The sequence below is a fragment of the Callorhinus ursinus genome, unplaced genomic scaffold (genome assembly GCF_003265705.2).
Source record: "Callorhinus ursinus isolate GAN/ISIS: 27379988/994484 unplaced genomic scaffold, GSC_fseal_2.0 scaffold4, whole genome shotgun sequence".
NCBI lineage: Eukaryota > Metazoa > Chordata > Mammalia > Carnivora > Otariidae > Callorhinus > Callorhinus ursinus.
The window spans coordinates 3,629,129-3,644,387 of record NW_027397066.1 but is presented as its reverse complement, the minus strand read 5'-3'; the positions used below and the strand labels follow the sequence as shown (position 1 = coordinate 3,644,387).

General features: G+C 59.3%; 1 protein-coding gene across 3 annotated transcripts in view; it reads left to right on the top strand.

The window, feature by feature from the left end:
* SORCS2 (sortilin related VPS10 domain containing receptor 2) overlaps positions 1-15,259 on the top strand; it is a 433,845-nt gene that overhangs the window by 393,796 nt on the left and 24,790 nt on the right. For all 3 annotated transcript variants that reach the window (XM_025887404.2, XM_073891393.1, XM_073891394.1), the window contains exons 11-14: positions 4,533-4,635; positions 8,351-8,427; positions 11,522-11,613; positions 12,357-12,464. In XM_025887404.2, the coding sequence (XP_025743189.1) occupies positions 4,533-4,635; positions 8,351-8,427; positions 11,522-11,613; positions 12,357-12,464 (380 nt within the window). The remainder of the gene's footprint in view (positions 1-4,532; positions 4,636-8,350; positions 8,428-11,521; positions 11,614-12,356; positions 12,465-15,259) is intronic.

Genomic DNA, 15,259 nt, shown 5'->3' with positions numbered 1-15,259 from the left:
GCTCTGGGGATGACCTGAGCCCATCCATAGCTCTGTTCCTCTGCAATACATAAAGAAGGACAGTGTCTGTTTTATAGGGATATTCTTCCAACAAAGATATATGGGTAGCTACTATGTGTGAGGCACTGTTCTGGGTGTTTGGAATACATCAACACACCTAACCCTGCCCTCCCGGGATCCTGCCTGGATCTCTCTGCAGGGCCTCTGAATATGGTAGGCCCCCAGTCCACTGGCCATGGTGTGGAAACAATCCAGGAAGAATCTGTGCCTCCCTCTTCCTCGGGGATGCTGACCCCCAAGAGCCCTCCCTAGGGCAGCAGCCGCAGCCTGGCAGGGATGGCCCTTGCTCAGTGAGCCCAGGCCTGGGCTGCCCCTCACCCCCCACCCAGGGGCCTGTGCCCAGCCTGGGTGCGATGCCCTCCCACTGAGACCCCCGGGGTTGCGGGGGGAGTAACACCTGTCAACCTGCGGGGAGAAGTCATTTCCTGCCACTTGTACAAAGTCTTCGGAGAACGGGAGTGCTGTGAAGGGCTCATTTTTGTATCATCATCAGCAAAGTTAAGCCCTATTAATCTGTCAAAGCAAGTTTTTTGCTAAGAAGAGATTCTTGTCTGAAATTATGCAGCTCAGTGAGGAGATACCGTTCGTGAGATTCATGTCCTTGCTTTAAAATAACACAAGTGGGAGCAGGCTGGTGGAGTGTGGCCCCAGCAGCCCGCTGAGAGCCCGGTGACCTCCAGGCAAGAGAGAGCGAGGTCCAGTCCTGGCCACTCACCTGGGTCTCTTGTCTGCATCCTTCACTTGGCCGCACGTCCTCTGCACGAACAGAGGGTTCACTTCTCAAAAAAGGGGTTCCCGCTTATTGCAGAATATGGAAATGTATAGCCAGGGAGAGGAGGTACAGCTGTCACCGGGTCACCCAGAAATAACAATAATCGGGCATGTTCCGGACAATCTTTAGCTTCCGTGTAGTGGAAGAGTCATCGCAGGGACCCCAACGCGTGTGTGATGTGTTTTCTTTCTCCTAACTCTGGGTCTTTTCTCTTAACTCTGGCTCTCCACGGGGGCGGATTTCCTTCTGAGAATGGGGACTTGGGACGTAGATGAGTGTCGGGATCAGATCTGTTTTGGGAGGATAAATCCTCTTTGGAAGTGGTTTGAATTTGTTTACGTCTTAATTCAGAATGAAAACCCATTCGCTCTGCAGCCCTTCTCAGATCCGGGCTATGCCAGGAAGGGGCCAAGAAGGGGGTGCTGGGAGTGTTGTGCGCCTCCCCTGCATGGCCCGCCTCTCACCCCCTCAAGCCCTGCAGGGACCCGGGCTCACCCCTCTTAGGACAGGATGTTCAGCTGTAACACCAGCCTCCCCTTGGGGTTCCTGCCCTGGCCCCTCTCTGACAGCCCTCACCCTGACTGCAGGGGGCCTGAGTGCCCTGGGCTCAGCACCCCCCCAGTTCTGCCTCACCCTGCCCACCCAGCCCTCCATCAGCTCAGTCCACATGTGGCTGGAGGGCGACCACAGGCCTGTGTTGAGCTGTCAGACACCAGCAGAGCACCCCAGCAGCTCCAGGACCCCCGGGAAGACACTTGTCAGTAGGCCCTCCGTGGCTCCAAAGGGGACCCCAGCTCTGCTCTCACCTACCAGCATCCTATGGGTCACAACTGAGTGCACAGAACCCTGAGGAGGTTCCACCTCTGGCCCAAACAAATAGCTGGCAGCCGGGACAGCCCCTAGCAGCCAGGGAGGGGGAGGCGGCCAGGTTCTGCGAGGCAGGACACTCTGCCACACTCGGCTCACTGCCCACACAGTGGTACCATATGCACAGCACATCAGGGGACATGGAAAGCCTGGTGGCAGCCCAGGGAGGCCAGCCCGGAGTGCAGGCTGCTCCAGCGCCCACGTGGCCCACCAGGAAACCAGGGGCAGCAAAGCAGGGCTGTGCCACCTCCCCTCTCTGCCTCATCCCTGGTGAGGCTCCTTTTTCTTCTGACTTAGAGCTCCCTTGTACCCCCGGGAGCCAGCCCTGCCCACAGAGGTCACGGGTGCCGGGGTACCCCTCCCTGGGAGATGTCCGTGCCCACAGAGGTCATAGAAATCTCCCTGCCCCTTAGTGTCTGATCACGGGGCGGGCATGGGGAGAGAACTGAGGGGTCTCACCAAAGATACTCACTCACCAATCTGCTTTTCAGTCATAAGAAGTCAGGAGAAAACCCCAACAGGCAAAGTCTTACCCCATGGGTTTGTGGCAGGGTTTGTCCTGTTGGATCCAAGTGCTACTGGACTGGGCGCGCAGGGCTCTCCTCCACTGACTCAGTGACTCTGTGCTCACCTGCGGCAGGGGCTCCCCTACCCCACGCCCCCCCACCCCCCCCCCGCCCCCCCCCCCACTCCCCCCCCCCCACCCCCCCCACCCCACGTCCCCACCCCACACCTCCCCACCCCACGCCCAGCCCCTAGCCTGCACTGGTCGGCTTCCTGTCTCCACAGAGACTGGACCAGGCCCTGGGGCTGCCACCTGGTGCCCCCTGACCTGGGCTGACGTCTAGTTTACTGAACGGTTTCACTTGTCCCTTAGGATCATCTAAAATGTGCTCCGTCCATGGGCCCAAAGAAAGTGCCATGAAACATAAAAGGAGGAGCAGCTGCATCTCTCAGATAAACATCAGCAGATGGTAGAACGTGGGCCTGACAGTGGGGTCTGCAGGGTCGCTCCCATGTCCTGGGAGGCATGCGCAGCGGGCGCCGCTGCCTTTATATCACCACGAGGAGACCAAGGCCCAGAGGTGTCCATAAAATTAGTGGCATCTCCCAAGTTAAAAGCAGGCTCTCTGGGGGCTCGGTGCCTCGGTAATTCTAAACCGGAGATTTTCCCAGGAAATAAAAAAGAGGGCCAAAGAAATTAATCCTTTTCTTGTAAGTAAGCCATTAAGCAAAACCTTGTCTGGGGTTGGGCTGGACCCTGACGTGCTCTCCAAAAGCTGTGCTGTGTTAATCCAATAATCCTGTGAGGTGGAGAAAGAAACAGAGATTCAGAGATGCTAAGCACTTTTTCCAGAGTCACACAGCTTTTGGGGGGTCTAAGGATTCAAACCCCAGTCCTCTCGGTGTCCCCACATATTCCAGGCCCCCAGACAGGGGCCTCCAGAAAGGCTGACCCCGAAGTTGTTAACCAAGAACCCCTCTGAGGTCTGGTGTGTGGCGGGGTCTCTGGTGGCCCTCCTGCTCCCTTTCCTGTGTTACCGAGGTGGGCTCAGCCAGTCGGAACCCCAGACCCCACCTCCCAGGCTCATGTCCCGGAAGGACGAAAGAAGAAGCAGTTGCTGGGGTGCTCTGTGCAGGCAGCCCCTGGGGCATGGTTGACAGGTCCCCGCCCCGTGCACCCTCCAGTACCCCCGAGGCGCTGTGTGGAGACTGGGCCCTGGTCCCATGGTTCTGTAGTCTGTCGTGGGGGTGTCAGAGGGGTGCAGGCAAGATTGAGGCCTCGAGCCCCTGAGGTCTGGGGAGACTCGGGGAGGCCACAGTTCACAGGACATGTCCTTCTCAGCTCATCTGTCCTCCCTGGACCCCCAGTCCCACCTGCGGGTGAGCTGGGGTGCGGGCAGCCAGGAGGAGACAGGGGGTGGGGTGAAGGGGTATGTTCCTGGCAAGTGGCCAGACAGGAAACTGCTCCGCTCCTCCTTCTGGGAGGCTCCTGGCCCAGTTTGGCCTGGAAGTGCATCCCCTGCCAGGGAGACACCCGCAGGCTCAGAGTGTGGACACTGGGTCCAGGCAGCCTGGGTCATAGCCCCAGCCCCACTACTGCCCTTGGGCAGGTTGCTTAGATGCTGTCTGCCTCAGTTTCCTCAGCCGGTGACACAGGGGTGTGGAGAGTGTCAGTGATGTGTAGTGCTGAGCTCAGTGCTGGCACATCCATGTGAGTCACCACTGAAATGATTATAATGACTGGTTTTCCTGCCTCTCCCGCCAGGGCACCCCCCCCCCCCAGGGCTGCCCTCGGGGCACACATGATGCTTGCCATTGGGCTCTTCACTGAAGGTGCAGGGCTGCTGGGGTGTCCTACAGCTGTTCCCTGCCGCCTGGGCTACCCACCGCGGCCACTAGGAGGCCCCCGGGAAAGGTTCTGGATGGATGGATGGATGGATGGATGGATGGATGGATGGATGGATGGGTGGGTGGTTGGATGGATGGACAGACGGATGGATGTGGCCAAGGGGTGTGCAGGCTCCAGGAGTCACATTCAGTGACCAGGCACCGCCCATGGGAATGTACACTACATGTTGGGCGTGCTCTCTCGTGCTGGGAGGACGCTCCCTTGGAGAAGCCCCACTGGCTTTGTCCACAACCAGTCCCCCTGGACCCGATGGCCTCCACCCTGCAGTCAGCTCCAGAGCCTCCTTCCTGCCCTCCATCCCTTCCTCCGAGATGCTCCTGGCCCTGCCTTCCCACCCGAAATTCCTCAGTCCTACCTTTCCTGGGAACATGTCTCCCACCCAAGTGCTGACTTTGGCCCCCTTTTCCCCCACCCCTGCAGCCGGACTGCCACCTCCACCTGCACCTGCGATGGGCAGACAACCCCTACGTGTCAGGCACCGTGCACACCAAAGACACTGCCCCGGGCCTCATCATGGGCGCAGGTAGGAGGTTACCATCAGTGCCTTCGGGGAGCTCCGTCCTCAAGGGGAAAACTGGATGGCTGTGGGCCTGGGGCCTTGCTTGTCTTTTGAGGGGCAGGGGTGCAACGTCTGCAGGGAGCTCAGCAATCATGGCCCACCTCCGATGCGTGGCACAGAGTGGGCATGTGATACATGTTGCTGCATGGGAAAATGGATGGATGGATGGATGGATGGATGGGTGGATGGATGGTTGGATGGATGGATGGATGGTGAGTGGATGGGTGGATGGGTGGATGGATGGATGGTTGGTTGGATGGTTGGATGGATGGATGGATGGATGGATGGTTGAATGGATGGTTGTATGGATGGATGGATGGTTGGATGGATGGATGGATGGATGGATGGTTGGGTGGATGGGTGGATGGGTGGATGGGTGGATGGTTGGATGGATGGATGGATGGATGGATGAATGGATGGATGGATGGTTGAATGGATGGTATGTATGGTTGGATGGATGGATGGTTGAATGGATGGTTGGACGGATGGATGGATGGTTGGCCAATGAATGATGGGGCAGGGGTGAATTGTGTAGGACAGGCAAAGGGATAGGTGGGTGGGTGGAAGAGTGGTCCGTTGGATGGTCAGATGGAAGGACAGATCACAGAATGGTGAATGGATCAAATGAGGGAGGAATGGATGGATGGGAGAATGATTTGAGTCATGGCTGACGTGTTGATTCCTGAAGAAGATTCTAGTTTCGTCAAGGAGAGAGAGAGAGACACTTACAACTAGCATGAGAAAAAAAAAATCAGAGCAAAGTCGTACCTGTGGCTGTCAACACGGGTAAACTAGAGCCTCCTTTGGGGGTGAGTACTTGTGCGCGGATAGGACACGAGCTAAAATTAGGTTTGTTTGACTTCAGAGAATCTTCCAAAATTAAAAGCATGTGTTTTGAAAGCACATTGCCAGGCAGCAGCTGGCATCTTACTTTCCTTGTTGTGTTCAAGGTTAAGGGCCATCCTGTGCCCAGCGCTGGGACAACCCCCACCTGCTTCCACCACTTGGGTGCGGGTAGGAGCCCTCGGGCCACCGATGGGAGGGAAGGGAGGACGAGCCGTTCTGTGGCCGGACCTTTCCTCCATCCAGGCACTGAGCTCCTAATCACTGCGCCAACCCTGAGAGCTTTACCCCCGTCTTCACAGGAGAGCAGGCAGGAGCTGGGGGAGTGGGATTACCTGCCCCACCTGCAAGGTGTCACTCAGGAAGCCCGAAACCAACCCAGGCTCCCAGGGGAGCAGACACCCACAGGGCGCTCCTGCCTCTCAGCCCCTCAGAAGCACTGTCCTGATGGGCTGAATCGCCAGATTCTTGACCAAAATAACAAAGGCACAATTTTAAATGTTTCTGTGGCCCAAAGGCCTCACAAACCCAGAATGAACTTCCTGGCTGCCCGAGCATGCGGATCTGGAGGGGTGTCACGCACCACGCTCCATCTCACGGAGACCACGGAACCCAGCCAACCTGCCAGACCCTGCAGAGAGAGGGCATGCCCATGGCAGCCTCCCTGCCTCTCCCTTAGTCACGTCCCCCCCAGACCTCAGTTTCCCCATCTGTAAAATGAGGGCATCGCCTCCATGTTTCTCAGGCCCTTCTGCCCTGACAGCCTGGGGACACATTCCATGAATTTCCCTTTAGTTTTCCCCAGTGCCTGTTGGGTGACTGGCAGCCTGACAGCTCTGGTAGACAGAGCAAGGAAAACAGAGAGCGTCCCTTAGAAGACAGACATCTGCGCCATGAAATCGCAGACAGGGAACTCGCCTGCCGAGTCTTGCTGACACCACAGCATTCGCCGCACGGCTCCACGTGCCATGTGTGCGTCCCAGGGTGTCTGCTGGCATCCGCAATGCGCCTTCCCACCCCAGTCATTCCATTTATTCATTCAACTCCCTCCTTGCCTGCATTCATGGCCATATCTCAGCGCTGTTTGTTTGCCAGGCGGGGAGAAGGGACCCAGTTCAGCACCTGCCCCTCTGCCCCTCCCTCTGCCACACGCCTTCCCACCACAACGCCATTAACCCGGCCGTTCCCTCCACCTGGCACACCCTTTCCTTCTCCCTTGGCCAGCGCGCATTTGTCTCTCCAGGCCCAGCTTGGAGGTCACTCCCTGCGGGAGTCGCCTCTTGATGGCCTTCCTTCCCGGGCCCATCAGCTGTCCCCTGTCTGCACTCACGATTCCTTGGGCTTCCAGATATCCTGGCTCTGTGTGCAGTCGCATGGCACACTTCTTCCCCAGCTGGGTTGAGAGGTCTCTGGGAGCCGGGGCTGTGGTTTATTCAGCTCAGAACCCCCACAGCTCAGCACAGGAGCTGGGCAGAGAGCAGGTGCTCAGCAAATGCTGTTGAATAAGTGCAGGAATGGGCGAGTGGGTGGGATTGATGATGAAGAGAAATGGGGGGATGGAGGGATGATGGGTGGGTGGATGGATGGGTAAACTAATGAAGGATGCATTGATGGATGATGGAGGGATGCATGGAGAGATGAGTGGATGGATGGATGGTGGATGGATGGATGGTGGATGGATGGATGGATGGATGGTGGATGGATGGATGGATGAAGGGAGGGATGGATGGATGGATGGATGAGTGGGTGGATGGATGGATGGTGGATGGATGGATGGATGGGTGGATGGATGGATGGATGGATGGATAATGGATGGATGGATAATGGATGGATGAACATATTGGTGCTTGGTTGGACCTCAACAAAGATGACAGGTACACAAACCGTCTGCCACTCTCCTTAAAACTCACATTCACTCATCTATTTGAGGACAATCCATCTCCTTTGGAATTTTCCAAAGACATCTGAACTTGTCTCTGGATAAGATACTCCTGAGAGTGCCCCATAAACAATGCTACGAATGGCCAGTGATGTACAGGTTTCCCAGGGCAGGAGCCTCTGGGGCTCCAAGCTAGAGTCCAGAAGGGCTTCAGTGTCCTCATCTGTAGGCTGGGGTTGGCTTGGACACTGAGCTGGGCATCTTCCCACTCTGGCACCACCCCAGGATTTAAGTCTGAGTCTAGAAAGTGGCCTTGAGGGTGCTGACCTATCAACCAGCCTGGTGCTGGGCTTAAGTGAACCACTTAAGGACGTCCTGGCCATCTGATTGGTCTGGTGCCCACCTCACATTCCTCCGAACATCCACTGAACATATTTAATGAGCACCTCCTGGGTGCTTAGCCTGCCTCTCACCTGTACTTCCCATTTAGCCTTGGACGTCTGGTCTCCCCGGCCCCCAGCCCCGGGGAGCTGGCTCCAAATGCAAACCCAGCTGTGTCCTGCCCCAGTGTAAATCCTGTCAGGGACCACCACGACCCCACACCGGCCCACCTGGAGCATGGCCTCCTCACCAGTCCCTGATCAGCCCTCCACAGTTGTTCTTGAGCCGTTCACTCCCCGTGAACCCCTCAAGTGCCTTGCCCTGCCTGATGCTCGCTTTCTTTGCAAAGTTAATCCCTGTCTGCACAAACTAGGACCAGTAGTTCTAGTGGTTCCATAGGCCGGTCAGTATACGGAGAATGCAGAGGGGGCATGCGCATGGGTGGCTTTGGGTGTGGGAGATGTAGACCCAGGGCCCACATCACTCCTGTGTGGACATTTGTCTGGACACATACCTTGGTAGGGCCAAAAGCAGGCTGATCCTAAGAGCAACCCTGCCCCTATTCTTCCCCACCAGGTAACCTGGGCTCACAGCTGGTGGAATATAAGGAAGAAATGTACATCACGTCAGACTGCGGCCATACCTGGCGGCAGGTAAGGAGACTGGGGGCCTGGCGCGCCCCCCCCCCCCCATTCTGCCGAGACTCGCCGCTGATGCTTCGGCTCTGTGGTGCCCTCCCCTCCCAGACATGTCCCGAGACACAGGTCTTCCCCCTGCAGCCTGCCGGCCTGGCTGGACACACAGCTCCCTGCAGCAGGTGCTAACGTCGGCCGCATGAGCCCCTGCTGGGGAGTTAGAGATCTGACACGCATCTTCACATGCTCAGACCCGTCACCGTGGGGGTCTTAGCAATGGGAGTAAATGTTAGGGCTGGGGCTGGAGGTGCCGTCCTGGCGGGTGTCACACAGGGCCTCGGAAGCTGGGGCTGAACTCTTCTGGGAGCCTGGAGGCCAGGAAGCGGGGACCACAGGTGATCCCCAGGTTCCCGGCAGGGACGGTTCTTGGCGGGAAGAGCAGAGACATGGAAGAGAAGGAGAATATGGGGGAGGGGCCGGCCGGGAGGAACCTTGCTGAGTCTGGGTTGGGGGGCCTGGGAGACATCCAGGGGGGATGATTCGAGGTCGCGGCAGGGCCCGAGAAGAGAAAGCAGAGAAGCTGTTGTGCAGGAAATGGTTGGACCTGCCAGGGCTCCTCAGTGCCGGGCCCACGTGGGGCTGACATTCCCAGCCTGGAGGGCGGGCTGTGGGCTGCGGACCCCGGCGTCCCCGGGCAGTGCGGTCACACGGCTCGGGAGCAGGCCCAGGCTCTGTCCCAGGAGAGGCCAGCCTGCCTCTACACCTGCTGTCTGTTTCCAGCCCCAAAGGCCTCGTCAGGTCCACCAGCTCCCTGCAGTGACTGTCCCTGCTTTTAACATTTAAGAAAATGCACTAAACTTTGGTGTGCATCTCCCCTTCCAGTGTCAGGAGCTCTGCTCTGGGGCAGGTTATACGTGCCTGAGGCTCCACTTGCAGCCCCTCCCCCAGGTTGCGCTCTGGACAAATACATTAGCCCCAAAGGTACCCCATTTACCTGCAGCCTGGGTGTAAGGCCCTGACATTTTTAATAATATGCAAGAAACTCAGAATTTTGAAAAGGGCAGAAGAGACTTACTGTGTTAGAATGTTTCTATTTCACTAAAACCCGTGAAACATGCCTAAACCTCCTGAAAGGTCACCATCTGTCCGTTTATTAGGGAAACGTGCCCCCCGTTAGATTAAGTAGGCCAGGGTGAAACAGACAAGGTGTTCTAATTTTCTAGAAACCGACTGTAAGATACTCACAGTGGCCCCTGTTGTCCAGCCATTTGCTGGGATTCCACGCTTAGGAATGAGGGAACTGGATGGGGGAATATCAGTTCCAGTGCAAACGGGGGCCTGGCATTGGTGGGTGCGGGTGGGGTGCGGGTGGGGGCGCCGGAGCGGGGGGACGAGAGGAGGGGCCCTGCATGCCTGAGTGCAGAGGAGGAGGGGACAGAGGGCAGGCTGGGACAGTCACCCAAGACAGGGCAGCCTACCGAGCACGGGCAGATTGTCAAGGATGTCGTAACATGTGTCTGAGAGGAGAGCTCTCAGAATATGAATTACAAATGGCAGTGTGTGTCCTGCTTAATGGGCATAACCTTTTAAAAACACGAGTTCCCTAGGACGATAAAAAAAAAAAAACCAAACCAGGAAACATTCAAGGAATCCCCTTGGAGCCTGGGGTGTGGGGAGGCGGGGGGTTGGGGGAGAGGTAGGAAGGGGTGGCCACCTGCCCCTGGGCCCTGCTGCCCAGGGGCTGATCAAGCCACAGAATGACCTGTTGGTGGGGGTCAGACCCGAGTCCCCTCTTGCAGAGTCCCAGGCTAATGAGAGTGGAGTCGCTCTGGGGGTGCCCTGGGGGGCTGGGAGGCACCCCATCTTTGGGGTGAGGGGGCATGGTCACTGCCCCTGCCTGTCCTCCGGGGAGGAGCCCCCAGCCACGTGTGCACACAGAGCTGCGCCAGAGGGCGGAGGCCTGGGCCTGGGGCTCTGGGACAACCAGGCCCCGGGAACCCACGTGTGTGGTTTCACTGCCACACCCCGCCGCCCCACGGCCTGACCACCCCGGAAAGAAAGTGGAGTAGGCCCCCAGTGGAGCAGGAATGAGGGTTCCCATGGTGCGGGCAGAGGCCTCTGCAAGTTCAAAGCAACAGAACCAGCAACAGAACGCTGCGGGCGCAGGGAGACAGATGCGTTTGCTGCGAGGTGCCCCCAGCGTGGTTCTAACACTGTGCCTGGCAGCCCAGGGGTCCCGGAGAGGAGACTAGCTTCTCCTTGGATATTCCCTGGGACAAGGAGCTCACTCTTTCCTGGAGGAGAAGCCCGGCTGTTTGGGAGTTCATTTTCCTCGGGGGGCTTCTGCCCCTCTGGTCTGTCGCCCCTCAGCATCCCAGGATTCCTGGGCCCAGACTTTCATCTCTCCCTCTGGACTCCAGCACCCAGAGAGGACCTGGGGCACCGATCCCAGGGCCACCAGAGGTGTCTCCTCCTGTGTGAGCCCTGTCCGGGGGACAGTGACAGTTCATTCATTCACTCCCTTACTCATTCATTCATTCATCCCCACACGCTCCCCGAGCACAGGCACCCTTAGCTCTCTGAGCTGAGCCATTCTGGGCCACAAAAGAGGACTCAGAGGCAGGCCCTGCCTGGGAGGAGCTCCCTGGCTGGAGGAGACAATGACAAATAGTGTAGTAAGTGCTCAGGCCCAGAGCCCAGAGGCACTCCCCACCCAGCCTGGCTTCAGGGAGGGCTTCCTGGAGGAGGCGGCCCACCTGCTGGGTATTACTGTCAAATAGAGGTTTGCTGACTTCCATGATTTCTTTCTCACCTTCACGTTGTCTGCCATATTGGTGTGCGGGCTTTTCCTGTGCAGACGGCTGCCTGTGGCATTTATTCGCAACGTTCTCATGCTAGTGGTCTAGAAACTGCGATGCTCATTCACTCATCCCTCACGCACTGAGTCTGGGTGGCGTGGGAGAGCGTGGGGAGGGCCTGGGGGACACGCGGAGCCCTCAGGCTGGCCCTGCCTCAGGGAGCTGGCCTCTGCTGGTGGTCCCCAGCCTGTGTGTTGACACCTCTGCCCCCAGAGAGTGACCTGCCCTCAGAGTGTCACCCGCCCCCTCTGCAGGTGTTCGAGGAAGAGCACCACGTCCTCTACCTGGACCACGGCGGCGTGATTGCAGCCATCAAGGATACCTCCATCCCCTTGAAGATCCTCAAGTAACGCCATGGGGGCCGGGGGCAGGGTGCTCGGGGCTCCTCCACCTGGGAGCTGTTCCAGGCCAGGCAGGGGGACACAGTGAAACAGGGAATAACAGCACAGCATGGTCAGGGGGGCTGGAGGGAGGGCTTCCCAGAGGAGGTGACGTTCAAGCATCACCAAGTTAGTCAGCTGGAGGAGGCAGGGCCAGGCAAGGAAGCCAGCAGGATGTGCCGAGGTGAGAGGGCGTTTGGATCAGCTTCAGACATCTGAAGGGTCGTTGTGGGGAAGTGAGGGCAGGTGTGAACTCTGGACTCAGAAGGCAGAGCTGGGGGAGCTGCTGGGAAGCCAATATCACTTTAGTCTGAAAAAGAGTTTTCTGCACTACAAGCTGGGGACACCGTGATATGATGCCATTGGAAGGCAGTAAACTTCTGTCCCTGGCCTGGCAACCCCTGGCTAGGCTCAGGCATTGTGTGGGGCTGACCTGGATGTTCCAAGGTCCGGATAACTGCCGTCCAGGGGCTGCAAAGCAGCTTCGCGGTACCTAGACAACACGCCCAGATCTCCTTGGCTGTGGTGTTACTAAGGAGATGTGGAGGCCACTTTGTGCCGGTGGGCGGCTGCTGTGGGCCCCCAGCCCCCTCTGCTGGGCAGTGCTGGCCCCGGGGCTCGGGCAGGGCTGGATCCAGGAGGGCAGCAGGTCCGGGACACGGGCCGTGCTCCCAGCTGCCTGCGGTGGTGACGCCCCTTCTCTCGGCAGGTTCAGCGTGGACGAGGGCCTCACCTGGAGCACGCACAACTTCACCAGCACCTCCGTGTTTGTGGACGGGCTGCTGAGTGAGCCGGGGGACGAGACGCTGGTCATGACGTGAGTGCCCACAGGAGGCGGGCGGGCAGATGGCCTTGCTGCTCCGAGGCGCGCTCAGCACTGGCTTCCCCGCCTCCTTCCCGTCTTCCTCACTCTCCTCTCCAACCTCACACCTGCCTCCTCGTCTCCTCCTGTTCACTGGCCCCTGCCACGCCTGGGACGTCCGTCACCTGCCCGGGATCACCTAGGTGGTGAGGGCTGGAACCAAGTCAAGGGCGGCTCTGGCCCACTGCCCGAAGCGGCCTTCTGAGCTTTCCTTACCACCATCATCACCATTATTATTATGAGCTCCTGGCCCCTGGAAGAGCTCCCAGGCCCGCTGCGCAGGGAGGGCCCGTGCGGGGCAGAGCCAGGCTGTGGCCAGGGCAGGCTGGGCTCTGACTGAGGTTGCAGCTCTGGGCCCCTGAGCCCGAGGCCTTTTGCCAACTCCCAGGGGGAGCCAGGCCTCACTCCGGGCCAAACGCTGCCCTGGGCACGGTGAGGAGGGGCACAGGGACATCCTTCTTGGGATCTGAGAGGGCGGGAGTTGAAACAGGGTACACAGGGCTCAACTGCGCTCCCCAGACACCGGGGAGAGGGGGGTCCAGCTGTGGAAGGCTCCTTCCTGGCCGATCCGCCCTCCTGGGGGCTTGTTCCGGCTGATCAGTGGGCCAGGGTGGGGCCTGAGACTCTGCATTTCTAACAGCTCCGCTGATTCTCTGCATGCCTGGCCACACTCGGCACAACCTGCCTTTGACTGATGACGCCTGTACGGGGGAGGCAATGTTTCCCAAAATGCACATCTACCCAGAACCCATGACTTTATTTGGAAGCAGGGTCTTTGCAGATGCGATCAGTCGGGATGAGGTCACACTGCCGTGCGGGGGGTGGGGGGCGGCTAATCCAATGCCCTTATAAGAAGGGGAGGGATACAGACAGACACATGGGGAGAGAGTGACCCGAGGCGGAGACTGGAGGCGGGGGCACAATCTGAGGACTGCCGGGAGTCCTGGGAGCTGGAAGAGGCAGGAAGGACCCTCCCCTAGGGCCTGTGGACGGGGCCCTGCCCTGTGAACACCGACATTTCAAATTCATGGCTTCTAGGACTGGGAGAAAATAAGTTTCTGTTGTTCGCTGCCCTCAGTTTGTGGAAGCGGTCGGGGCAGCCCCAGGAAGCCATCACAGGGCAGCACAACCTCCCCTGCTCCGCTCAGGGCCGGGGGCCGCTGGTGGTAGGCCCCCCAGTCTCTGTGAGCGGTCGGCCTCTCTGCTCCCTCTTTCTCTGGGCGGAAGCTTCCCAAAGGCCCAGACGGGCAGGGGAAGGACTGCGCCTCCGCCCGCTGACCGGGCCCCCCTGGCTCCACAGCACAGCAGAGGCCGTGGAGGCCAGCGCCTCTTCAGACTTTCCAGCATGGCCTGCAACGTGCCGCCCACTGTTCTGGGCACCGAGGACCCCGAGGACCCCCAGAGCTGGTGGTCCAGTGGGCAGACATCAAACTTAAGTAAAGAGTGGCCCCCTTCGTCGCTAGTGTGAAGGATGCTGGTGTCCCAGGGCCCACCAGCGGGGTGGGGACGGGCCATATGGGGCCCGGCGGTGTCTTGGGCATCTTGGAACAGCTGACCTTGAACTGGGATGGGATCCGTGAGACACAGGCTCCAGGCCGAGCTGTGGGTGGGGAAGGAGCCGCTGCTTGCCCCCCGTCAGGATTCGGACGGTCCGCCTGTTCTGGTGCCATCTTTCCGGGAGCTGACAGGCCTGGCCAGGAGAGCGGTCGGCAGCGGGACCCCTCTCCCCACGGGCCCGGCCTGGGGTGGCCGTGTGCCCTGCGGCGGGCACAGCTTTCTTGCCTGGGAGCCATTCCCTGGCAGGGCCCCGGCAAGAAGCACCTGGTTAATGGACTCACCCTGCTGTGTGCCCTGCCAGCTCTCAGTGGGCCTCCACGCCGCAGCCCCGTCGGCTCTGCCACCGGCCGTGCTGGGCGAGGTGCTCGCACCTCTGAACCCCACCCCGAGATCCACATGGATGAGCCCCCAGCCTCAAACCCAAACTGACAAGAAACCTTCATTAGTGGGGAGACCGGGGGAAGGGAACCCTGAGCTGCTCTGGTGCCTGGGTGGGGCTGGGAGCGCGGACCTGGACAGCCCACCACCGCTGACCACCGCTGACCACCCCCACTTCTGCGCCCACCTCCTAGGCTTCTGGGGGCTGCAGATGGCATGGGGCAGGACGGGGAAACAGTGAGTGTGGGCTCCTCCCTCGGACGTTTGAGACAACAGGGGCTGGCAGCCGTCTGAATTCCCTGCAGACTGAAATTCAGCTTAGTGACCCCTTCCCGGGGGGCCTTCCCTGCCACCAGGACGGAGGCAGCCTGGTGCCCTCCCTGCCTCTTCAGCAGTATGGCCCCCTGGACAAGGGCCCTGGGGACACCTTGCTGAGCACCTGCTGCATGTTACGGGTCCGTTTTGATACATCATCTTGTTTTGTCCTCATAAGAAATGTCCACGGAAGGATGTATTGCCCCCCCTTTTCTAGGGGTGCTAAAATCTCAACAATTCTGCACCAAGGGAGTGGTGGGCAAGGGGCCCCTGTCACCTCAGCTCAGCGTGGTCCCCAGAGCTGGAGAGGGAGGGGACCCGGTCATGTCCTAGAGACCCTGGCTGGGGCACTTCCCCTGGACACCCAGTCGCTGCCATGCCCCTGCCTGGGGACGTGTTATGTCCCGTATGGCTCCGTGTATCTGTGTGGTCCACATGCTGCCGCAGACGCGGGTCTGGGACGGGAGGGCCGGTTCCTCCTGGGGCTGCAGGAGGGTGTC